The sequence below is a fragment of the Geotrypetes seraphini genome, chromosome 5 (genome assembly GCF_902459505.1).
Source record: "Geotrypetes seraphini chromosome 5, aGeoSer1.1, whole genome shotgun sequence".
Lineage (NCBI taxonomy): Eukaryota > Metazoa > Chordata > Amphibia > Gymnophiona > Dermophiidae > Geotrypetes > Geotrypetes seraphini.
Window position 1 is genome coordinate 116184140 of NC_047088.1, and position 27107 is coordinate 116211246.

General features: G+C 41.5%; 2 protein-coding genes across 5 annotated transcripts in view; one reads left to right on the plus strand and one right to left on the minus strand.

The window, feature by feature from the left end:
• The first annotated feature begins 1512 nt into the window (after positions 1-1512).
• On the plus strand, positions 1513-19962 carry LOC117360383. The gene is given in 7 exon segments (XM_033944088.1): positions 1513-2469; positions 2812-2896; positions 2935-3272; positions 3274-4923; positions 5379-5923; positions 5925-6140; positions 18885-19962. Coding segments are annotated over 7 exon segments (4869 nt in total).
• A 1189-nt stretch (positions 19963-21151) lies between these two features.
• The window catches only part of C5H21orf58 (chromosome 5 C21orf58 homolog), a 328538-nt gene continuing 322582 nt past the window's right edge, over positions 21152-27107 (minus strand). For all 4 annotated transcript variants that reach the window (XM_033947056.1, XM_033947055.1, XM_033947054.1 and 1 more), the window contains one exon: positions 21152-21498. The gene's annotated coding sequence lies outside the window, so the exon portion shown is untranslated. The remainder of the gene's footprint in view (positions 21499-27107) is intronic.

Consider the following 27107-nt stretch of genomic DNA (forward strand, 5'->3'; position numbering starts at 1 on the left):
GACCTGTAAGATTTAGATAAGCAGAGAAATGAGCTAGTTTCCTATAGGACTATAAGTTGTATCCCTGAACCTATCATAAGTGCTGGCTTAGGACCAATAATAATTGTAGAAAAGTTATAGAAGTAACAAATGAAAATTGTAGTTTTTGCATATTTTAGTTTGCATTTGCTTAGTGAAAAGGGCATAAAAGTCCGTGCATTTCCTGTTTCTGACACTCTAGTAGGCAGGCTGTTAACTGCACTAGAGTCCAGCATGCTGTAATAAACCACTTGTACTTTCTTCACGCCTCTGACTTTGTGTGTCCAAGTGACCTTTCATTTAGCTTCCGAACAGGGACTTGAAGGTCTCTTGACCACTGGTTACTCGATTGGTCATTTGTTTCTGGTCCTACAGCTGACTAGTCTGATTAGCCGGCATCCCTTCTTTTGGGTTTGGCAGACCTCAGGAAGTTTGACCACTTCAACTGACTTATCCAGTCTCAGTTTAAAGTACAAGAATCTGTATCAGTTTAATTCTGTCCTGGAGTGGCCACCATCTGGTAAGTAGGAATTGATCTTTCCTATCCTGTCTCTATTCTCCTGCCTAGTAAGCCACTTGATCCATTGCTGAAGTCATGGGGAGGGATTCTAGGAACTGTTATTTTCTGATTGGGCAACTAAACTGAAGTCTGTTGTGTTTTGTGTGTTTGAGAGTGTCTGAGATGTCCTTAAGGACGAAGCGAGTGCGGATCTGTTAGTACTGTGTTTCCCTAGTCCGGAGACGGGCAAGGCCAGTAATACAGAGAAGTGTTTTTGTCCTCCATTGCACAATGGGGGGATGTCAGTCTACGGGGACCCCCTTGATACAATGTTAGTTAATTTTAAAAAGGGATTTGGCTCTGATTATGGGACTACACTTTAAAAAATCAACCTTTATTCGTCTGTGCCAGTTAGAATGGCCGACGTTTGGTGTGGGCTGGCCTCCCTCTGGCTCCCTGGAAGAGGACATGACCCATTAGGTTTTTATTATAGTAACTCACCCTAAGACTGGCCATCCTGATCAATTCCCCTATATAGATAGTTGGTTAGACTTAGTCCACAGCAAGCCTTGGCTTTTCCCTTCTGTACCCAAGAAACTCCAGTCCCAAGTTCTCACCCTCAGGAAGACTGTCAATGAGCATTATCATCCTCATGTTTTTGAGTCTGACCCTTCAACTGACATATTTGAAATACCTACCGCTCCTCCTTACTCGGCAACACCACAGCCCATACCCAATCCCAGTTCTGTCTCTCTTGTTCAGCCTTCTGTTTCCCAGCCTGTACAACTCCCTGCCCAATTTCCAGCTTCCCCTTCCCGAGCCCTGGCTGATAGCCCAGCTCATGACATTCTGTCCTCCCCAGTCCTTTATCCACCTCTGGACTCTTTCTCTTTCTGATGATTCTCCTATCAGCCATCACTTGAGACCTGATCCTCCTCAAATAGTTCCCATGAGAAGACAAATGAAATGGGACTCTGAAGGCTACAAATCTGGCCATGCCCCTTCGCCAGGTTCCTGTTGCTAATCCACCGGATGCCGCCGGGCATCCTAGACCACCCACTATTAGCCTTGTATATCAGCCCTTCACCACCACTGATTTATACAATTGGAAATCCCATTGTCCCCCTTACTCAGAGCGGCCACAGGCAACTATTGATCTAATTACGTCCATCATTCGCACACACCGCCCCACGTGGTCAGATTGCCAGGAACTACTTCTCTGTCTCCTAAATACCGAAGAATGTAAACGGGTTCTGCAAGAATCCCTTACAAAGACCCAGGAGGATGCGGATGCAGCCGACCCCAACTGGATCAATAACCATTTCCCTTCTCAGGACCCTAATTGGGATCCCAATGAGGCCACTCATAATACTTTCCTTATGCGGTACCGCCAGTATATCCTTGAGGGTCTTCGGTTGGCTTCTTGGAAAACCACCAACATTTCCAAAGTATCTGAGGTCCTCCAAAAGTCTGATGAATCCCCAGTCGCATTCTATGAACGTCTCTGTGACGCTTACCGTACCTTTACTCCCTTTGACCCAGAAAAACCTGAAAACCTACGTATGGTTAATACCTCGTTTGTGAGTCAGACACAACCTGATATCTGTAGGAAACTCCAGAAGCTGGATGGGTTCGCAGGCATGAACACTGTCCAGCTCCTTGAGATTGCCCAGCGTGTTTTCATGAATTGGGACAGCGCTAACCAGCAAGAGGCTGATAAGCTTCTCCGGCGCAAAACGGACCTCCTTGCTGTAGCCCTCCAAAATACTTTCCCAAGTAACCGGCCCCCTGTCCGAAACTCTGAGCCCCACTCCTCCAAGCACCCCACCTATTCCTCTGGCCCCTCAAAACTATGGGGTCCCAGCCTGATAGGACAGGGCCCCATAGGAATTTGGAACGGGATCAGTGTGCCTATTGCAAGGAGAGCGGTCACTAGAAGAACGAGTGTCCAAGTAAGCCCCGTACCTGCCAGGCTAAAACTACGGACCAACTATTGGTTTCGCATCCTTTCATTCTGACTCTGAAACTGAATACTTAGACAGATCGGCTCGCAGTGAGTACCAGGGACTTTCTGGATTGTTCCCAACTTACTCGCTCGGTTCCCACAAGCCCTTGGTCAATGTCCGTATAGGGGACCATTCTATCTCTATGCTGGTCGACACCAGCGCCAAACACTCAGTTCTGACCCGCCCTCTCAGTAAGCGTTCTTTCAAATCTATCTCCATTATGGGTGCAACTGGCTCTTCTGATTCTGTCCCTATCCTTGAACCTGTTCGCATTCCATACCACATTCTTTTGTGTACATGCCCTCTTGTCCTGTCCCCTTGCTTGGTCGGGACCTCCAGCGCTTGGGAGCCACTATTCGTCTGTCCTCTCACGGTCTGACTATGGACCTCCCTTCTGCAAACCTCACACCATTCCTGACCGCTCCGCTGCCCCCTCACCAAGCTTCCTCTCTTCCCTATTGTCGGAACCCATGGCAAGCAAACCCACACTCTCTGTACCTGATTTTCTTGAGGGCCTTGATTCGACTGTTTGGGCTGAATCTGGGTCCCCCGGATTAGCACGTAGCATCCCACCCTTTGTTGTTACCCTCAAGGCTTCTGCCAGTCCTGTTTCTATCAAGCAGTACCGCATATCCCAGTCTGCTCTCCAGGGAATACACGTCCATTTGTCTCGTTTGCTAGATTGTGGGTTTTTGGTTCCTTGCAAATCAGCCTGGAATACCCCCCTCCTTCCAGTTTTAAAACCCGGTGATCCCCCCCAATTACCGACCCGTCCAGGACCTCCGTGCTGTCAACCGTCTTGTAGAGGATATCCATCCTACTGTCCCTAATCCTTATACCCTGTTGGGATTGGTTCCCCCTGGAGCTACCCACTTCACTGTTTTGGATCTCAAGGATGCATTCTTTTGCGGTCGGTTAGCCCCTTCCTGTCAGCCAATTTTTGCATTCCAATGGAAAAACCCTTCCACTGGACAAACCTCCCAAGTAACCTGGACCCGTCTACCCCAGGGCTTTAAAAATAGCCCCACTCTATTCAGCACCGCTCTTGCTTCAGACCTTGCCAATTTCTCCCCTTCATCTGATTCCCAAGTCCTGCAGAACGTAGATGATCTTCTCTGCTCTCTATCTATCTCTGCCTTTAAGGAGGACACTCGCTCTCTCCTTCAGTTTCTTTTCCATTGCGGTTACCGTGTGTCTCTTAGGAAGGCTCAGTTGTGCCTTCCTCGTGTTACCTACCTTGGGTTTCATATTTCCCAGGGTACCAGGTCCCTTCCCCACACCCGTGTCTAGGCTGTCTGTAGTCTCCCTGTTCCTGATACTTGCAAAGCCCTGCTCGCCATCCTCGCCGGATACTGTCGTATCTGGATCCCTGATTTTTCTACTATTGCCCGCCCTCTGTATGATTCCACCAAAGGCGCTGACTCAGCCCCTTTTGTCTGGACCCAACTTCAGGAGCGGTCTTTTCGCTGCCTCCAAAAGCTTCTGACTCAGGCTCCTGCCCTTGGCCTTCCTGACCCCTCCAAACCTTTCCAGCTCTATGTTCATGAAAAATCTGGTATCGCAGCCAGAGTCCTTACTCAGTTCCTTGGTTCTTGGCGTAGGCCCATTGCCTATCTCGCTCGACAATTGGATCCTGTTGCTCCTGGGTGGCCTCCCTGCCTTCTGGCAATTGCCGCCGTATCAGATCTCTTACAGCACGCTAATAAACTCACTTTTGGCCAACATATTGACCTCTTTGTCCAACACTGTGTGACCTCTCTTCTAAAACATAAAGGCTCCCTGTGGCTCACGAATGAGCGCCTCCTTAATTACCAAGCCCTTCTTTGTGAAAACCCTCAGGTCTCTCTTGTTGTCTCTTCACTCCTTGACCCCTCCACTCTCCTCCCTGTCTCCTCCCAGCCAGTTGTGCACAACTGCCTTGACACCGTTGACTTAGTTTATTCTTCCTGTCCTGATCTCACTGATATCCCCCTCCGGGATCCTGATCTCACTCTTTTCACAGATGGCAGTTCGTCTGTCACCCCTTCTGGTACTCGTATTGCTGGTTATACAGTAGTCTCTGCCATTTCTCCTTTACTCATGGGCCCTCTGCCCTCTGGCACTTCCGCCCAAGAAGCTGAGCTGTATGCCCTCACTTCTGCCCTGCGCCACTCTGCCTCTCAGTCTTGCAATATATATACTGACTCCAAATATGCTTTCCTTACCTTGCATGCCCATGGGGCCATCTGGAAACATCGAGGTTTCATTACAGCCTCGGGCCACCTGATCCATCATGCTCCCCTCATTCTTGACCTCCTCGAGGCAGTTAAATTGCCCTCCTGTGTCACGGTTATGCACTGTCGAGCCCACCGTTGTGTCACTGATCTCGTCTCACGCGGCAATGCCCTTGCCGACCGCACAGCCCGAGCTGCCAGCCTCTGCCCCCTCCTTCGGCTCCTCTGTATACCATCATTCCTTTTCTGGACTCCCTTGCACCCCAAAACACTTCTCAGGAACAGACTTGGGCCCGCACTCTTTCGGGCCAGTCTGTCCTGAAAGGGGGGTGGATACAAATATGCGCTAATTCAAGTGCCAATCCAGACCCACTCACTGATACTTCAAACACGAGCATAGTGGGTACCCTCATATTCATTCATCAACACCTGGCCCTCACGATTGTCAAAAGATGCCATGATTTGGCACACTCTGGAGAACCTGCTATGAAAATGACCCTCAAGAGACATTTCCTTATCAATCACCTTGATCAGCTAGTCCGGAATACGGTCCAACAGTGTGTTGTCTGTTTTAGAATAAATTCCCCAATCAGACGACTGCCACCTGCTGGACACCAACCCATTGGAACATATCCAATGCAGATTCAGTCTGTAGACTTCACCCACATGCCCACTTCCTGTTCCTTCAGTCACCTTCTAGTCTTCACAGACACCCTGACTAGATGGGTTGAAGCCTTCCCTACTCGCACTGAACGCGCCAGGGAAGTAACCCAACACCTCCTAAATGACATAATTCTGCGCTTTGGTCTCCCTGTTTCTATAGGCAGTGACAATGGCCCTGCTTTCATTGCCGAAGTTGTCCAACAAACTGCTCAGGCTCTCCAAATTGAATGGAAATTACATGCTGCTTACCATCCTGAGAGCTCTGGTCAGGTCGAAAGAATGAACAGAACTCTTAAGACCCTTCTCACGAAACGAATTGAAGAAACCAATCTGTCCTGGCCTGTCCTTCTGCCCTCTGTCCTATTTCAGATTAGATGCACCCCACCTAAACCCACTAAATTGTCCCCATTTGAGCTCATGTTCGGCCGGCCACCACCCATTGTGAACCCAGATCCTGGTTTCTTTGCTACTCTGGGATCAGATATCCTTCAGAGTTAGGTCCAATCTTTAGCTTCAAGAGCTCCACAAATGGGTCCTGGAAAGGGCCCCACTACCGATAGCTACACAAGTCCATGGATACATCCCTGGGGATACGGTATGGCTAAAAACTTGGAAGTCAGACCCCCTGAAACCTAGGTGGACAGGCCCTTTCACTGTCCTCATTTCTTCCCCTACAGCTGTCAAGGTGTCCGGACACGAAACCTGGTTTCATTACAGCAGAGTCAAGCCTGCTGCTGTATGGCAAGCCACCCCAGGCAAGACAGACCTCCAGCTGAAGATCTCTAAAACCTCAAAATTGCTTTGAACATTTACCACTGTATTTAGCAGGTGTTCTGAATATAACCTTTTCATAAGTGTTTGAGTTTAACTGACTGCTTGTGGGTAACCACTGCCTTAATTGAACCTTCTTCTATGTACATTGAGAGTCACTCTGTGACGAATGGGTTTTCTGTGTATACATTGCCGAATGCTCCTATGTGTTATATCTGACTGCTGTTTTCTTCTTACTGTCTTATGCTTCTTCCTTTTGTATTTGTTTTCTGTTGTGCCAGAAGCTCAGGCACAACACCTTAAGTCCTTTAAACCATGTCTTTCTGAGGTCCGTAATGGAAATCAGGTAGAAATGGCCCTCCTGTTTAGAACCCAATTCCGTTGTCACATTGCCCCCTTACCTGATGTCTGTTCCTATGAGGGAGTCAATTATTGCAAGTGCCAGACCACTGATGGAGTCATATATTACCAACCCACTAGTATTAAAGATGAAAAATGGGTAGAAGTCCACATTAATGGGGCTGATGGTCCGCTTGTTAACCAAACTCCCATAGTTTCCAGGAAGCCAGTAACTGTGTATTTTGATGCATGTGAGATTGCTGATAAGGCTGCAGGTCTCGAGAACTCTAAGTATTCTGTTACTTGTGGGTCCCTCAGTTGGCAGAGATACTACTCCACATGTGATAAATACATGTGCCCTTTCATAATCCCTCCACGGTACGGGCAGAGAAAGTATGGTGCCTTTGCCTGTCAATATGAACACCAGATTAAGTGGGCTACTTACCCCCTAACCCCTAGCCCCCAGCTTCTGCTACTCTACATTTGGGCCCTATGCCTAGCCCGACCTGCCCGGTAGGGGCCTGCAACCCAGTTTCCTTCACTATCATGAAACCCCAAAATTGGAATCAGAAATTAGAGTATGTGAAATGGCGTATTGGGTTTAAAATTTCAGGCAAAGGGTCTGACCCAGGTGCAGACCTATACATCCATGTAGTGACCCAACCCCGAGCACCAGTACATCACTCCATTGTATTTCCTCAGTTTTATGAAAACATGAAAGTAAACATAGAAACATAGAAGATGACGGCAGAAAAGGGCTACAGCCCATCAAGTCTGCCCACTCTGCTTACCCACCCCCCTGTCTATGCCCTAATGACCCAATTTTCTTATCTTGACCCTCGTAGGGATCCCACATGGGTATCCCATTTATTCTTAAAGTCTGGCACACTGTCTGCCTCGATCACCTGCACTGGAAGCTTGTTCCAATGATCAACCACTCTCTCTGTGAAGAAATACTTTCTGGTGTCGCCATGTAAGTATTTCTTCACAGAGAGAGTGGTTGATCATTGGAACAAGCTTCCAGTGCAGGTGATCGAGGCAGACAGTGTGCCAGACTTTAAGTAGACATTGAAATTCCAGCAGTTACTCGAAACTCGTTTATACAGTTTGCTGAGGCTATTGGACAAACCCTTAATATTAGCAATTGTTTTGTTTGTGGTGGCACTAATATGGGTGAGCAATGGCCATGGGAGGCAAAGCAGTTGGACATGTTAAGCCTATCTACACAGAACCTTACTTTTGCTTCCACTCCTCGGCCTCCTCAATGGAATTTGCGGACCTCCATTATTGCCTCTCACTGCCTGCAGCGGATTGGTAGTCCCTTCAATGTTCAAGTCGGACACCTCAAATGTACCTCGCTCTGGTCCTTCAATGCCACAACAGCTACTTGGACTCCCTGGTCTGCTAACCTCACCTCCACTCTGCCAGGTAGTCCCCTCCAGAATCTGCTCAAGGGTATCTCCTATGATCACTGGCCAGCCCCTGATGGTCGATACTGGCTCTGCGGCTTATTTGCATACTCATGGTTACCAGCAAATTGGACTGGAACTTGTGTACTCGGCATGATCTGCCCCAGCTTCTTCATGTTACCGCTGGCCGATGGTGAACACCTGGGAGCCCCTGTATTCAACACCAGGGGTCGCCAAAAGCAGTCTACTTCCACCAATTCCCTTAAAATAGGTGAATGGGGTGATGACTGGCCTGAAGAATGGATCATTGCTGTTTACGGACCTGCCACATGGGCCGAAGATGGCACCTGGGGCTATCGGACCCCAATCTAAATACTGAACCGCATTATTCATCTACAAGCTGTACTTGAATTGATAACTAATGAGATCTCCCGAGCTTTGAGTACCATTGGCAGAGCGAATGCTAAAATGCGCACTACTATTTATCAGAATCGTCTAGCTTTGGACTATTTACTAGCTGCTGAAGGGGGTGTCTGTGGTAAATTCAACCTTTCCAACTGTTGCCTTGAACTTGATGATGATGGTAAAGTGATTGAGGAAGTTGTGGATCATATCACCAAGCTGGCTCATGTTCCTGTTCAAACCTGGCATGGCTTCAATACAGACTGGTTCTCTGGTTCCCTGGGCTCTTGGTTATCGTCTGGTACGACCCTGAAAACAGTTCTACTGATAACTGCTTTGTCCTCCCTGGTACTATGTTGTCTACCCTGTTTAGTTCCACTGGCTATGAAATTTCTTCACCGCACTGTGGACTCTGCTGTCAACCGTTCCATTGCTGCATTGGCCCTTGCCCTCTCCCAGTATCGTCCCTTACCCACTGGGAACCCCGACTTTCCAGACCCCTAACTTTATTTTGTCAGGCTTGCCTTCTTAGGTACGCCAGCCTGAAAGGGGGGAATGTAGGGTCATGAAATGGTTAACTGTTGTTTAAAATATTGCTCTGGCCTACATAGCTGAAAACAGTGTACAATCTATTGACCTCATCTGCCTGAAATGTATGTCCCTGCCTTACCACATTGTAAGCTGAATAGATAAGAGTTTGAGCCGTGATGTGCCCTGCCCTTCTGTACATGTAACATTTAGACCTGTAAGATTTAGATAAGCAGAGAAATGAGCTAGTTTCCTATAGGACTATAAGTTGTATCCCTGAACCTATCATAAGTGCTGGCTTAGGACCAATAATAATTGTAGAAAAGTTATAGAAGTAACAAATGAAAATTGTAGTTTTTGCATATATTAGTTTGCATTTGCTTAATGAAAAGGGTATAAAAGTCCGTGCATTTCCTGTTTCTTACACTCTAGTAGGCAGGCTGTTAACTGCACTAGAGTCCAGCATGCTGTAATAAACCTCTTGTACTTTCTTCACGCCTCTGACTATGTGTGTCCAAGTGACCTTTCAAACTGACTAAAGGTTGTGTTACAGGTACTATGGCAGAATCTCTATTGTTTTGCCAAAGCCAAATAAAGATCCTATGTTGGTTTCAAATTACAGGCCTATTTCTTTGATAAATGTAGATGGCAAACTGTTGGCTAAGTTATTGGCTTTGCGCTTGGCCAAGGCTCTCCCTTATATTATTGGTATGCACCAAACGGGGTTCATTGCTCAGAGACATTCTTCAAATAACACCAGGCTGGCTTTTCACATATTAAATTTAGCAAAAGCCATGGATGATCCAGCCTTCTCTGTATCCCAGGATGCGGAGAAGGCCTTTGATCGGGTGGAATGGACCTTTATGTATCAAGCAATGGATTGGTTTGGTATTGGTTCTGGATTTATACAAATGATTCAAACTTTGTATAGTTCTCCTTCTTCCAGATTATATATATATAAATAATACTTTTTCGGAGCGTTTCTGTCTGGAGAGGGGAATTAGACAAGGATGTCTGTTATCTTCTTTGCTGTTTGATATTGTTTTGGAACCTTTGTTATTAGCTATTCAACAGGTAAAGGAGATCTAGGGTATTCCTTACGCAGGTCGGGCATACAAGGTCTCTGCTTATGCAGATGACATATTGCTTCATTTGAGGAATCCTGAAACAACCATTCCACATTTACTAGATTTGATTAAAAGATTTGGAAAATTTTCAGGATATAAAATAAATTGGAGTAAATCAGAGATTCTTCTGATTAATGTACATTGTCCAAAAGTATTTGATTTATTCCCCTTTCATTTATTTTTTTTTATTTTTTTATTTTTTTTTAAATTTTTATTTATAAAATTTTCATTCTTACAATAAATGAATAGCATAATATTTAATTTATAATAATTATAGTTGTATGTATAATATCATATCATATATATTGAATCCCTTTCCCCTGTTATTTGTTTTTTCATTTTTTCTCATATTAATTTCTATATTTCCCTCCCTAACCCTATATTATTATTATCAATGTGTTAAGATATCTGATCTTTAGAATATTTTGTCAATGGATCCCATATTTTCTTAAAATTTTTTATATTTCCTTGTTGTAATGCCAATATTTTCTCCATTTTGTAAATGTGACACACCGAGTTCCACCAGAATGTATAATTTAGCTTGGTATAATCCTTCCAATTTTGTGTGATTTGCTGCATGGCAACTCCTGTCAATATTAAAAGCAATTTGTTATTGTTTGCTGATATTGGACTTTGTGTTCTCATTGCAGTACCAAATAATATGGTATCATATGAGAGACCAATATGATTTTCTAGTAATATGTTAATTTGGGGCCAAATTAAATTCCAAAAGGCTTTTATGCAAGGACAAAAAAAAAATTAAATGATCTAATGTCCCTACTTCTATTTTACAATGCCAGCATCTATTAGATCTAGTATTATCTATTTTTTGCAAGCGCGTCGGGGTCCATAACACTCTATGTAATAAAAATATCCATGTTTGACTCATAGATGCTGACTTTGTTAATCTTAATCTCCAGGACCAGAATTTTGGCCATTGAGATGCAGAAATTGTCTGTTCAATCTCAATGCTCCAAATATCCCTAAGTCCAGTTTTCTTTTTTTTATTTAGAAATCCTTATATTAATTTATACCATTTTGCGGCTTGGTGTCCCAAGAAATCCGCCTGGAAACATAAAACTTGCAAACTATATTGGGTATTAAGATCTTTCCATTCAGGGAACCCTACCTGAATGGCTTGCTTCAATTGCATCCATTTAAAATATTGTGTTTTATTTAGTCCAAATTTATTTTGCAATTGTGAAAAACTAAGCAAGGAACCTTCTGATATGACATCATTCAATGTTCTTATTCCTGCATTTATCCATTGTTTCCAGACGATTTTAAATCCGCCAATTCTGATCCTGGAGTTTACCCATATTGATTGATTTAGAGATTTAGCTATTGGTTCTGGTGATAGGTTACTTATGTATCTCAATGTTTTCCAAGAATCTAAAAAGATTCTGTTATCTTTATATCTCCTAGGCATTGTTATGGTAATTAGATGTTCTGGATATAAAGGGAACAGGAGTTGCCATTCTAAATACAGCCAATCTGGTACATTTTCCATGAGATCTGGGAGGATCCAATACATACCCTGTCTTAAAATATAGGCTTGATGATACCTATAAAAATTTGGAAAATTTACCCCCCCTTCCACAATTGGTCTTTGTAATGATACTAAAGCGATTCTTGGTCTTTTCCCAAACCAAACAAATTTTGTAAGAATATTGTTAAGTTTTTTATAAAATGACCCCTGAAAAAATATTGGTATCATATTCATTTGATAACAAACTACAGGCAATACCATCATTTTAATTGTTTGAATTCTTCCCCACCAAGAAAGATGTAATGGATTCCATTGCTCACACATTTCTGTTATTTTTTTTCAATAAAAGTTTTTCATTCTCTTTGACTGTGTCTTCAATTGTATTTTTGATCATAATTCCTAAGTATTTTATTCCATCTTCTTTCCAAATAAATGAATATGGGTCAAATAGTCCTTTCGTACAATGAACATTAATTGGGAGGACTTCAGATTTGCTCCAATTAATTTTATATCCAGAAAAAGTACCGAATTTCTCTAATAAATTAAGTATACATGGAATAGTAGTATCCGGTTCTCTTAAATATAATAAAATATCATCTGCATATGCAGAAAGTTTAAATTCCCAGTTGGAAAACGTGATTCTTTATCTTTATCTCTCATCTTTATCTTATATATCCCTTACATACATTTTTAATAATTGGAGCCTTTGCTCCTATACAGTTAAACATAGATTTATATATTTTATATACAGGAAGCTTTATTTTGTTTCTATGTACTTTAAATGATTCTTGTATCCTTTAAAATACTTAATAAAAATTATTGAACTGAAAAAAAAAAAAAAAAGGAAAACGTGATTCCCTTTATCTCCTTAGTCTTATTTATTGCGATTAATAAAGGTTCTAGGACAATATCAAAAAGTAATGGAGACAAAGGGCATCCTTGTCTAACTCCCCTATGCAAATTAAATCTAGTTGATAAATTATTATTAATATATAATCTTGCACCAGGAGAGCTATACAATGTCTGGATCATTTTAATAAAACCGGAGCCTATACCAAACCATTGTAAAGCTTGATACATAAAATTCCATTCCACTCTATCAAAAGCTTTTTCTGCATCTAAAGATACTAAAAAAGCTGGATCATTTATATTTTTTGCTAAATTTAATGAGTGGAATGCTAGTCTAGTATTATTTGATGAATGTCTTTTAGCAATAAATCCTGTTTGATGTACATCTATAATGAAAGGAAGAGCTTTTGCCAATCTAAGTGCTAATACTTTAGCCATTAACTTATTATCCACATTTAATAACGAAATAGGCCTGTAATTTGAAACCAGAGTAGGATCTTTGTTTGGTTTTGGTAAGACTATAATTATCGATTCTGCCATAGTACCTGAAATATTTTCATTCTTTATTTGATATTGATATAAATTTAACAGATGTGGTAAAATGATATTTTGAAATGATTTATAAAATTCAACAGTATACCCATCTCCACCTGGAGCGGATCCAACTCTAAGAAACTTCAATGCTGTTTCTATTTCTTTTAAAGATATAGGATCTTCTAAACTTCCTTTTATATGATCCGGAATATTAGGTCCAAGAAAGGAATTTAAGAATGTTAATCCTTCTTGTTCTTTATTTTTATAAGAATTAGAAGTGTATAATTCTTTATAAAAATCAAGAAATTGTGTTATAATATCTTTTGTGCTGGTATGTGTGTTACCTTGTATATCTTTTATTGCAATAATCTTGGATTTTCTTTTCTTTGCTTTAAGAAAATTTGCTAATAATTTTCCCGCTTTATTTGAATTGCCATAATATTGTACTTGTTTATTGAAAATGTCTTTTCTCACATATTGAGAAGAAATCTCATTATATTTAACTTTTACTTTTAACAACTCTTGTAATGTATTGTTTTCCCATTTTTTAATTAATTTATTTTCTAATAATTTAATTTGTTTTTCCATATCTTCATATTGTTTTTTAAGTTGTTTTTTTAATAAAAGCTGAATAAGAAATAATATTTCCTCTCATTGTTGCTTTAAAAGCATCCCATAAAATTTCTATATTAATGTCATCTGAAGAATTAAGTTGAAAGAATTCTTGCATTTTTACTTTAAGATCTTCTAAGAATTTTGAATCTGCTAATAAATCATTATTAAATCTCCATATTGAATTAAATTGATCAATATTATAATTCTTAAGGTTAATCCACACACCAGCATGATCTGAAATTATAATTGGATCTATAACTGCTTTTGATACACGCTGCGCTATGTTATTAGTTACAAATATATAATCAATTCTTGAAAAAGATTTATGGACCTGAGAACAAAAAGAATATTCTCGATCATTAAAATGAAGGATACGCCATATATCTATTAAATTACAAGATTGTATTAAATTATCTAGTCCTAAAGATTTTATGATTTTACTTGGTTTCTTGTCCACAATTGGATCCATTACAGCATTGAAATCTCCAGCTACTACTAAGTTAGAAGTAGCCAGTGGTAGTAATATCTGTTGAATTTGATTAAAAAACTCCATTTGGTTCGAATTAGGAGCATAAAGATTAAATAAATCCAGGGTTGTATTTCCCAGATCCATTTTAATATGTATCTATCTTCCTGAAGAGTCAGAATTTATTAATTTAAAATCAGCTTTGCATTTCTTATTTATTATTATCGCTACCCCTGCTTTCTTCCCTATTGCCGGTGAATAAAAACATTTTGATATCCATCCTTCTGTTAGCTTCCTAGATTCAGTGTCCGAAAGGTGTGTCTCTTGTAGGAAATAAATATCTGCGTTTTGCTTATGGAGAAAACCTAATAATTTTTTTCTTTTTATAGGATGATTTAAGCCATTGACATTAATTGAAAAAATTTTAATATCCATTTACTTTTGTAATTAAAATTTGACATGAAATCATATGATTATTATTTTCAGATATCCACACATTGTAATAATATATTTTCCCCATTCTCTTTCTTTCCCTCTTCCCTCCCTCCCCTCCCTTCCCCCCCAATATTAACTGTGTATGCTTGGCAACACGCATCTTAGGTCAGGTATCAAAACACTCCACAAAAGTCCATTTCCTGTTACGATTCAGATATAAGTCACAAATATATCAATTATTACTAAATAACATTAACAATCCATATAATATTTAAACATTTTGCTTTTTTTTTTTTCCAATGTTAAATTTAATCTTTTCAAATATTATTTTCTGTATCATTTTCATATTTTATAACTATTAGTATATCTTATTAATTCAAATAATATGAAAAATATTGTAAATTTCTTTTTTTTTTTTTTTAAATTCATATATATCACCTTTATATTTTCTAATTCTATTTCTTTATAATATTTTTAAGTAATATATAAGTTTATGAATATATTCTAGATCCTTATATTTCTTTTAAACTTATATATTATATAATGAGATGTTTCATTTCTTTGGAAAATAAACAATGTTTCACATATGTGTGCTACTTGTACTATGTGATTTTTTTTTTTCCCGTTCCAGAGCTTCCTTCCTTCATTATACAGAGTCATACCTCATTCATATAACATATTTCCTAGTTTCATTTTTAAGATATATCAAAGTTAAAGATGTGTCATTCCATTATCTTTATTCATCCAAGTAAATATTATTTTTTATTCCTTTCTTCTTCTTCGTATTTTTTATATCCAGAGTATTATTCATTTCTTTTCAATAGTTTGTTAGTTCCGAATAAGTTCCGGTTCCAGCGACGATCTAATTTTAGTTTATTTTGTGATCTTTCATCCGATGTAATCCTTTATCATCAAGTCTAGTAGTTTATTTATTCATATTTATTCATAGTTCATCCGGTTTTAAGAGTTATTCTTTACATGTATTTCCTTTTGCAAGGACTTCTGGGATTTGTAGTTCCATTGAACCAGAGAAAGGATTTTTAATAGGTTTATTCTTCCTGTATTGTCTTCTGAGAAGTGGGTTATATATACATACATCTTCATTCATTCTTACATACATTCCATAGGAAGAAAGCTCTGGACCATGATTCAATCACATAATAGTATTTAGGATCTGCTCATAACATCATTTGTTAGTATTAATATCAATAGTTAGTTTATTTATTTATTAACTTTCTAAAACCAATTAAGGGCTTATATCTCGTTTTTATATTTAAGTTCTTATTTATTATCTAATAAATATTATATTCTTCCTTGTTTAAAAACTATATTACTTTTATCTAAGATCTTGTATACTTATATGTTAATTTATCATTTGAAGAATCATTCCATTCTAGAATGTATAATCTATCCATATTTCTAGTAAAAAGATCGTTGAAGGAATTTTTTGAACAGTCAATAACATTCTATACTGTTTTTCATCTGCTAAATACTTATTATATTCAATCAATAATTTCAAAAAATACCAGGTGATATTAGCTCTTCTTAATACAATGAAAAACATATCATTTCCCCTACCTGTTTATATTATAAGACATTCAAACTTGACATTCAAATTATTTGAATTATAATAAAATAAAGAAAATTAAGATGACATTGGCATTTCCTGGTTTAGTATATATTTTTGTAGCTCTTCAGCATTATCAAAGGTTAAAGTTTTGTTTGCTATGGTTACTTTCATATTTGCTGGGTATACAAGACCAAATTTTGCTCCCAGTTCACGTAGTTGTGGTCTCAAATCCAGCAGTTTCTTTCTTTTAATTGCTGTGCTTTTTGCAAAATCCGGGACAAAGTGAATACGGGCATCTTGATATTGTAAACCTTTATTCTGTTTTGCAAGATGAAAAATTTCCATAACCTGTTGGTGGCGTAGTAGTTTAAATATCAGTGGCCTCGGTCCTTGATGCTTTTCTGACCTCTTTGTTGGCACTCTATGTGCTCTTTCAATCTCTATGGGATATTTAGTTTGTAGAGGAAGTAGTTTTGGTAATAAGTTTTCTATAAAGGTCACCGGATTCCCCTTTTCTGCTCCTTCCGGTAAACCTATCAGACGAACATTGCTTCTTCTCTCACGATTCGAGTAATCCTCCAGTTCTTTAGTAAGTGTTTCAATTTTCTTTTTTTCAGTTTTTGTGTTGAGAATTTCCTCTTCCACAGTTATCATTCTTTCTTCTAAATCGTTAGATTTTAATTCGATTAGATCCATCTTTTTATTTAATGTTGAAACATCATCTGTTAATTCTGTAACTTTTTTTGTGAGAATTGAAAGCATTTGTTTGATTTCTTTAAGTTCTTTCATTACTTCTGGATCTGCTGTTTTGGATCCTGTCTCTTGTTCGGGCTTTGCTCTCTTGCTGCTTCCAGAGACTGCGAAGTCGTTTTTATTTTGCTTTCCTGACGCCATCGAGTTTATTTTTATCATAAATTTAATCTTAATTCTTCAAATTTTTGCGACTTTTTTATTCTTTCAAGGACTTTTTATACGGAGCTCTTCTGTTAACCGACCTCCTTCATGCGTGTCCAAGCCACGCCCCCTATTCCCCTTTCTTTGGAAGGAAGAGGATATAAAATATTTAGGAATTTGGATTTACACAACGCTGGAAGAAATGATAAAAGGAAAAGGAAAAATCCTTATTGCTAAAGGTCACAGAAATGTGTGAGCAATGGAACCCATTACATCTGTCTTGGTGGGGGAGAGTTCAGACGGTGAAAATGATGATTTTGCCTGTGGTTTGTTATCAAATTGGTATGTTACCAGTGTTTTTTCAGGGGTCCTTTTACAAAAAATTAATATTCTTATATAATTTATTTAGCTGGGGAAAACAGCAAAAATTGCTTTAGTATCCTTACAAAAGCCAATTGTGGAGGGTGGGGTAAATATTCCAAATTTTTATAGGTACCATCAAGCCTATATAATGCGTCAGGGTATGTATTGGATCCTCCCCAAGCTCATGGAAAATCTTCCAGACTGGTTAAGGTTGGAATGGCAACTCCTGTCTCCATTGAGATTGTGTCATGTTTTGAGTATCAAGATGCTAGGTTGTATAAGGACAATAGAATTTTAATGGACACTTGGAAGACTTTAAAATTTATTACCAATTTAACAGATATTCCAATTCATAAATCCACTTCTCTGTCTCTTTGGTTGAACCCCAAGATTCAGATTGGCGAGTTTAGGGTCATCTGGAAACACTGGATGAAAGAGGGCATATGTACTTTAGATGATGTAGTATCAGACAGAACACTGCTTGAGTTTTCACGACTGCAACAAAAACTTGACATTGCAAAATCTCAAAGTTATAGGTGGTTGCAGCTGAAGCAGGCCATTTAGGCGGGGTTCCCTGACTGGAAAAATCTTAAAAATCAGTATATTTTGCCATTCCGGTGCTTCCAGGCGGATTTCCTGGGTCACCAGGCCGCTCAGTGGTATAAATTAATATCTGGATTTTTGAACAAGAAACCAAAAACTGGTCTTCGTGACATTTGGAGCACTGAGATAAAGCATCAGATTACTTCGTCTCAATGGCCATGAATCTGGACTTGGAGGATGAGATGTACAGTGTCTGCATCTATGAAACAAACTTGGGTTTTTTTGTTACATAGAGCAGTTTGGACCCCAGTTCAGTTACAGAAATTAGATAGTTCCAAGTCTAATAGATGTCGGGGTGAGATCTCTAGGGTTTCCAGTGGGTAAGGGGACGAGACAGGGATGTCCATTGTCCCCCCTTCTTTTCCTGTTGTACTTAGACCCTTTGTTACGCACACTACAGAGAGACGATGAGATCGTAGGGTTGCCAGAGGGTTCCTCTCAGTTGCAGGTGTTGGCATTTGCGGACGATCTCCTGTTGACTTTGGGCGATCCACAACGTTCACTCCCTCGAGCCCTAGAACTGTTAGATGAATTTCACCTTTATTCAGGTCTAGTTCTTAATAGGCAAAAGTCCCTGGCGATGCCAACTTCGCCCGAGGTGAGACAGACTTAGGGGGGGAATTCCCTTTGCAGTGGGCCCCTTCCCAATTAATGTATTTGGGGGTGGTTATTCCTCAAAATTTAGATAGGCTTTATTCAGCTAATGTCTTGCCCTTACTCCGTCGCACTGTGACCACACTTTCCAATTGGAGGAAATTTCCCTTATCGCTTTCCGGCCGCATTGCCTTATACAATATGATGATACTGCCTCAATGGACCTATCTATTGCAAATGTTGCCAATTATTATTACATCGACACATTTATCACAACATAACTCTCACCTTTCTACATTCTTGTGGCAAGGTAAACGAGTTAGGATAGCGTTATCTAAGTTAATGTTACCCAGACATCATGGGGGGTTGGGTCTTCTGAGTGTTTCTAGATTTAACCTGGCATGTCAATTGTGACATATTCATGACTGGTTCTGTAAAACTACCTGTTTTTCACTGCCTGAGATTGAATGTTTTTCTTTCCAACCATACCATTTCAGTTATCTGTTGCATGCCCGTCATTTACCGGACTCACCACAGTTACTAACTAACCCCTTTTTACCTGTCATGCGTAAAGCTTGGAAAATGTTGTGTACGCTGTTAAAAATTTCTCCATATGGAACACCTTATCTCCCCATCGCTGGCAATGGGGATTTCCAGCCTGGCTTGGACTCGGCAGTTTTCCGGCGCTGGACCTCGGTGGGTCTCCACTACATGTCCCATGTGGTCGTAGATACGGGACTTCCTGCCCCTTTTGCTGATCTACAGCTGCAGTTTCATCTTTCCCCCATGGATTGGTTTGCTTACAGACAGCTCCAGCATTATTTACTGACCTTACCTTCAGAGACATTGCAAGTAGATGTCCAAAACAGACTCCAGGAATCTCTCTGCCTCACTGCAAAGGAACCTATGCCGTTGAACTTTTATCATAAGCTCTTGCAGAACCTTTCTGGTGAACTGGACTTTCTTACCATTGCCCAGAAATGGACGACTGATCTTCAAGTGCCAATCTCTGCTGATATGATCCGTAGGGGCATTCGTTTGGGGAACGATTCTGCCCTATCTTCAGTGGAGAAAGAGCGAAACTACAAGTTCATACTGAGAGCTTTCTATCCACCCAAGAGAGCTCAGATAATGGGGATTAGTCCGGGACATTGCTGTGGGAAATGTGCACAGCCTATGGCATCCTTTGGACACATGTTTTGGACCTGCCCCTTGGTGTCTGCTTTCTGGCTACGCTTGGTGTCCACTGTGGCTCAACTTTGGGGGTGTTCCTGGAGGATGCACCCCAGTTTTCTTTTCACACTACAAATTCGTCTTCACCCAGCTAGACCGGGATGCGCAAATTTCATTCGGAAAACTGTGCTTATGGGACGGAAATGTATTCTCACCCAGTGGCTTTCACCTCACCCACCATCTATTCAACAATGGAGAGTACTAATGCTACAACAGATGTTATTGGAAAGAAAGGCTATTGTGGACATGGCTGCAAAAAAGGGTCGGTTATTCCGTCAATGCTGGTACCCTTTTAGCCAGACCCTTACTGCTTATGTTCAACGACAACTTTGGGAGGACTGAATGGAACACTGCTCCTATTCTGACAGTGCTTTAGTTAATTAGGTTCACCATTGCTGCTGCTGCCTAGAAGGGGTGGGGGGGGAGGTTTGGGGGGACTTGGGATCTGGAGTTGTGTTGTGGACTAACGAAACTGTACTTTACTTCTGTATCTACTGTATTTGCATTGGTTGAATAAAAATTACTTTACATAGATGTCGGCACTGTCATCTCGAACCTGGGACATTAGATCATTTATTATTTTATTGTCCCTTGATACTTCAATTTTGGAGATCTATTTGGGATCAGGTAAACAAAGTAATGGAAAATCCAGTGGCACTAACATATGACACTGTGCTATTTGGCACTATGATGAGAGCTAAAAGGCAAATATCTCACAATAATAAACTTATCTTTATTATGACAGGGGTTGCCATATAGCTTATTCTAAGGAATTGGAAAAATTGGAATAGACTGAACTATTCCTTTTGGTGGGAGTCTCTCTGTTACATTTTTAAGATGGAACGTAATATGGACATACATTATAAGAAGTTTCTGAAGATTTGGGAGCCATTGACAAAATTTTGCAAAGAGTGATTGGTGATTATGCCCTTTGGTCATACACGTCCAGGGTGGGTGGGAGGGTGGGTTGGAATATATTTTTCAATTTCTCAATTTGAGTGTAGTTTTTGGATATAATCATGGGGGGGGGTGATATATCTTTTGTCATAGATTATAATTGTAATTGTAGTTATATGTTGGTATTATATTTTGCACTTACTTATGGCTTTAAAATGAATAAAATTTTTAAAAAAAGAATACTAAATGGTAAGACAGTTGTAGATTTCTCACTGTGCAGTCATTATCATTTTCACATCACATTTTGTTCACTATTCACACCTTAAGAACTATGTTTAGATGTTGCTTCATCCTACAGCATTGTACATATATCAATCGCCACTCACATCTTGTTACTTCACTTTCACACGCACACATATAGGCCCCATTTTATCAAGCTGCATAAAGGTTTTTATCACAGACCGTTGCAGTAAAAGGGCCAATGCTCGTAGGAATTCTATAACTGTCTGAGCTTTTATGGCAGTGGCTGGCAATAGAAAAACCTTAATACAGCTTGGTAAAAGGGGGCCATAATTTTTTAAAAATCAATCCTTCACTTTACATATTTTTAAAGAGCCATTGCATCTGCTTTTAGTATTGCATGTGTTTATTTCCATATTCATTTTAATATGAAACCCCATCATCCAGTTGTAATAGCATTATACATATATTACTATTTTTGAATAATATTTATATGTATTCAATATGTATCTTGTATTTATATTATTTTATGTACATTTTTATAATTTTGTTTGTATAGACTCCTGATGCAGGCACTGTGTCAATAAAGACTAGTTCCATTTCAATAATCAGAGATATTATTTATCGGTAATTTATCTTCATTCTCTCTTAGGCAGCACTGGTGTACCATACAGCAGAAATCTCCTCTGGATAGGTTTGCTTGATGTTGTGATGAGCATCTGTTTCTGAAATATACCCAGTCTGAAACAGAAAGGAACCAGGTTACAGGAAAAGTCATGACACAGGGAAAGAAGAGCTGTATCACAAAAAGAAACCATTATTAGAGTAACTGCATCATAAAGGTAATAGTCTTTGTCATTCAACATTAAGGACTCCTTTTTACTAAGTCATGCTAACATTTAGCATGCTAAATGCTATGTAGCCCAGAGGAAAACCTGATAACTTCTGACTTTGGAAGTGGTAGGCTGCAATTGCTCTTCTAAAACAGGAGAGAAGGAAGGTACAGATTTTTTCTTATATCAGCAGGTGGAAAGAATGGGATAGGAGCTCCAGTGATTATTTATTGGATTGGGCTTCCTAGATTGAAAGATTAGGTTTCTTACCTCTGCTATCTTCCTTCTTGTAAATCTCCTCTGGAGGCTAAACTTGTGGGATCTTGTATCCTCTTTATTCTTGGCTGCAGGGCTAATAAAACTTGTTCCCTCCCCTCTAGGCTATCTGCCTGGTAGCTTCCTGTCATTCTCAGTTTGTCGAAAAGCCAGTGATATCTAGTGCAAATAGGAAACAGAAAAAGAGAAGAGGGTGCAGGAACTCCCGCTACCAGTCAATTCTGCTCATGACATAAGACATAAGAATTGCCATTGCTGAGTCAGACCAGTGGTCCATCATGCCCAGCAGTCTGCTCACACGGCGGCCCTCTGGTCTAAGACCAGCACCCTAACTGAGACTAGCCCTACCAGCGCACGTTCTTGTTCAGCAGGAACTTGTCTAACTTTGTCTTGAATCCTTGGAGGGTGTTTTCCCCTATAACCTCTGGAAGAGCGTTCCAGCTTTCTACCATTTTCTGGATGAAGAAGAACTTCCTTACGTTTGTGTGGAATCTATCCCCTTTCAACTTTAGAGAGTGTCCTCTTGTTCTCCCTACCTTGGAGAGGGTGAACAACCTATCCTTATCTACTAAGTCTATCCCCTTCAGTACCTTGAATGTTTCAATAATGTCCCCTCTCAATCTCCTGGAGTGAACTTTGACGGAGACTTCAGTAGTTGGAACCTAAGAACAGTACCGGGTTTTGGATTCTTGCCCAGAAGTAGATAATAAGAAGAAAAAAACAACCAATTTTTAAGATTGAATCAGGTTGGATCATTCGGGTCTTTATCTGCTGTCATCTACTATGTTACTATGTTACAATCTGAAATTCAGATGGGGCCCCACCCAGGAACCCCGGCAATCTTTGAACCCAACCTAAGGGAACATGTATAGAATTCTTAATGAGGCTGGTCAAATACAGTAATCCTGCTTACCAGTAACTGAAGAGGCGATCTGCGAATTGGACAAAACAGATGGGCAGGAGTTCAGCCTCCAGAGGAGATTTACAAGAAGGAAGATTAGCAGAAGTAAGAAATCTTGTACAATCCCTCTGGAGGCTGAACTCGTGGGAAGTATCAAAGCAGTCCCAATTCTCAGGGGGGGCCTGATGAGCTCGCCGCCCGAACGGAAGTGCCGAAGGCCGCATCACCCCTAGCTGCCACATCAAGCCAGTAAAACCCGGTAAAGGCATGAATTGAAGCCCACATGGCCGCCCTACAAATCTCCTCAGGCGAAACCACCAGAGACTCCACCACAGAGGAAGCCAAGCCTCTGGTAGAGCAAGCCTTCACCCCAAGGGGAGGCTTCTTCCCCGCTGAAACATAGGCAGCGGATATGGCCACATGTATCCAACGTAAGATGGTAGCCTTAGAAGCAGGACAACCCTGGTGCGTGGAGCCCACTAGAACAAAGAGATGATCCGACAGATGGAAATCATGAGTGGCCTCCAGGTATCTCAAAAGGAGAAGCCATATAGAGACCACAAAACACGGTGCTTAGACTTGGAACCCAAGGAACAAAGGCTGGCAGCCGAACTTCCTGGTTGACATGGAAAGAGGAAATCACTTTCGGAAGAAAGGAAGACACAGTCCTCAAAATCACCGGTGACATAGTGATGCGAAGAAAAGGATTGCTGCACAACAGAGCCTGAAGCTCCAACACTCTCTGCACTGAAGTGACTGCCACAAGAAAAGCGGTCTTAATGGCAAGTACTTTCAGAGAGATGCCATCCAGGGGTTCATAGGGCAGATGAGTCAAGGAGTATAGGACCAAATTCAGGTTCCACAGCGGTCGTGAGGGAGGCTGCAGCCTCCCATTTCTCCTCAAGAACTGGATAACGTCCGGGTGAGATGCCAGAGAACCCCTGAACGAAGAGGGGCCTAAACAGGAAAGTCCTGCAATCTGGAGACAGAGCAAAGAGACTGCCATACCATTCATGAGGCCAACCTGCAGGAAGTGCAGGAAGTCCAGAACATGAGCCACTGATGGTACCAAAGGGTCCACCTGAAAACCAACCCCCCTCCCCGCACAACAAATCTGAAAGTACCTCCAGGCTTTCGCATAGGCCGGTACAGTTGATTTCCGCTTACTCTCAAGGAGCGTGGTGATAACAGCATGGGGAATAACCCCTGGCCTTCAAAGCCGCTCGCTCAAGCACCAGGCCGTAAGATCAAAGCGGTCCAGATCTCTGCGTGAGTAACCTCTGATGGCAAGGAAGACGCAGAGCCCCCTCTCTGAGCTCAACCTCTCAAGGTCTGCGTACCAAGGTCTTCTGGGCCAGACCGGAACCACAAGGATCACTGGACCCCTGTGAGAGGACACCCGGCACAGCACACGCCCTATCATGGGCCACGGGGGAAAGACATACAGAAGTTCCCCTTTCGGCCAAGGTTGAGCCAGACTATCGATTCCTTTGCTGCTGATCTCCCATTGGCGGCTGAAGAACCTCTCTGCCTTCCTGTTCTTTGAAGACACCATCAGATTGAAGGTGGGATGACCCCAGGGGCACCCTATGGCCTCGAACGCTAGCCTGGATAAGGACCATTCTCCCTGGTCCAGAGTCTGACGATTGAGAAATTCTGCCTGAATGTTATCTACGCTGGTCACATGAGCTGCGGACAAAGCCAACAGATGACGCTCCACCCATGCAAAGAACATCTGAGTGTCCAAGCCCAGCAGGGGACTCCTCATGCCCCCCTTAACGGTTGACATAGGCAACAGCCATCGCATTGAGTGACAACACATGGACTGCCTTCCGGTGGAGACTCCCTTGAAATCTCAGCAGAGTTAACCGGATCACTCACAGCTCCAGTCGATTGATCGAACTGCTCTCCCTCGCCATCCAGGAGCCCTGGATTGGTACAGACATGCAAACTGCTCCCCAGCCGGAGAGACACACATCCATAGTCAGGGTCACCCAGTCCAAGACCCACAGAGGGAGCCCTTTGTTCAGAGTGACCGGGTTCAACCACCACAGCATTCTGCTGCGCGCCGCAGCCAACCAAGGCAGCTTCACCCCCAGCGCATCTCTCTGGGAATTCCACCATGTCAGAAGTGATAACTGAAGAGGACCTAGGCGAGCTCTCGCCCATGGAATCATATCTACGGTTGCCACCAAGAGACCCAACACCTGCAGGTACTGCCAGGCCTTCAGTGCTGGGACCGCTAACATATCCCGAATCACATTTCTGAGTTTGAGTTTTCTGGATTCTGAAAGAAATACCCAGTTCATTCCTGTGTGGAACCAGCCTCCCAGGAACTCCATGTCCTGCGTCAGCTCGAGACAACTCTTCTTCAGATTGATCACCCATCTGAGACTTTCCAGCAAAGACACCACTTGGCGAACCGCCAAGCAGCCCTGCACCCTTGAGGGAGCTCTGATCAGCCATTCGTCGAGGTATGGATGTACAAGCACACCCAGTGATCACAGATGGGCAGCCACCACCACCATGAACTACGGTGAATGATCTGGGTGCCGACGCCCAACCGAAAGGTAGCTCCGCAAACTGGAAATGCCTCTCAAGAACATGGAATCTCCGATGATCCAGAAATAGAGATGTGGAGGTACGCTTCCGTGAGATTCAAGGAAGCCAAAGGGGAACTTCTGTATGTCTTTCCCCCAAGGCCCATGCTGCACCGGGTGTCCTCTCACAGGGGTCCGGTGATCCTTGTGGCTCCAGTCTGGCCCAGAAGACCTTAGTACACATGCCACAAAGGTAAGAGGGAGGGAGGAAGATGGTTGGACCATGCGAGGGGTGCTGAAGGGCGGTAGAAAAAAACAGACGCTGAAGAGGGTGGCGAGAGGGAAGGGTGGTGGTGGTGGAAAGGAATGGAACAGATGCTGAAGGGGTGTGGAGAGGAACAGACGCTGAAGGGAAATGTGGAAGAAGACAGAGTTGGGAGAAGGCGCTGAAGGGAAATGGGGAACAGAGAGTGGGGAGAAGACGCTGGAAGGGAAGAAGAAAGAGATGCCAGACTATAGGGGGAGTGGAGGGAAGAAGATGGGTGCCAGACCAATTGGGAGAGGGGTGAAGGAAGAGGCAAAGTAACAGAGCAAATGGAAGACGCAGAGAGAAAACAGTCGATGGAAGGAATTGAATGAGAAGATGAGGAAAGCAGAAACCAGACAACAAATTTTTTCCCCCGTATCATTCTCTACTCTGAAGCACAAAATCTATAGGGCTCCCACAGAAGGCAAACTGATGACCAAAGTCAAGAAGAATGCCAGAGAAGAGGCAAGACACAAAACTGTACCCGGGCCTCGAAGTGACAAGTGCCTTTCCCAGAGCTCCAAAGAGATACAGCGACACCCTCAGACACTGAGGTAGTTGATCTAACTTTTAGTCCACTCCTCCATATGAGTGGCTTTTGGGACCTGTTGCTGAGGGCCCTCTCCTCCCTCTGGAAGTGTGGCATAAAGCTGGAGACTTCAGATTATTCAGAATACATCTATTAAATTAATTACTAAAGCAAAGAAGTTCGACCATGTTACACCACTACTTAGGGATGCTCATTGGCTACCAGTTACACATCGGGTAATTTATAAAATTTGTTTGCTTACATATAAGACTCTTTTCTTCAAAACTCCTGCATTTATCTATAAATATTTGATTCCATACTCCACCAACCGAACATTAAGATCCACAGAACAACATTTATTATCAATCCCATCTCTAAAAATCATAAGCACCCGTCGGCAGGTAATTTTCTCTGTATCAGCTCCCCAACTTTGGAATTCTCTCCCTATCTATTTAAGGGAAGAATCCAATATAGAAAAATTCAAAGGTAAACTAAAGAGTTTTCTCTTTAACGATGTTTTTGTTAATTAACCATCTAATTTTTATCACAGTATATTATTTACTCATAAGCTTTATTGAAGCTTTAAGTCTTTCCCTTTCCCCTTTTGTGCTTCCCTTATTTGTTCCTTACTCTTTAAACATATTGTAACTCTTCCCCATATTTTTCCTCACGTATCTTGTCTTTTAATGTATTGTCTGTCTTTTAATGTATTTTTCCCTCAAAACTGTAATTTTAGTAATTTGTAAATCGCTTAGAATTTGGATTAAGCGTTTAATCAAAATACAATAAAACTTGAAACTTGAGGCGACCGTCCTTTTCAATGTTTTCTCTCTGCAGTCCCCTACTCCGAAGGGCTACCCTGCTTTTCTTCAACAGGCGATGCTTCAAGGCAAAAAGACTATTTTGTTGCTTTGACTGGAACAGCGGACCCCTACTCTGCAGCACTGGAGACAGCATATGACCA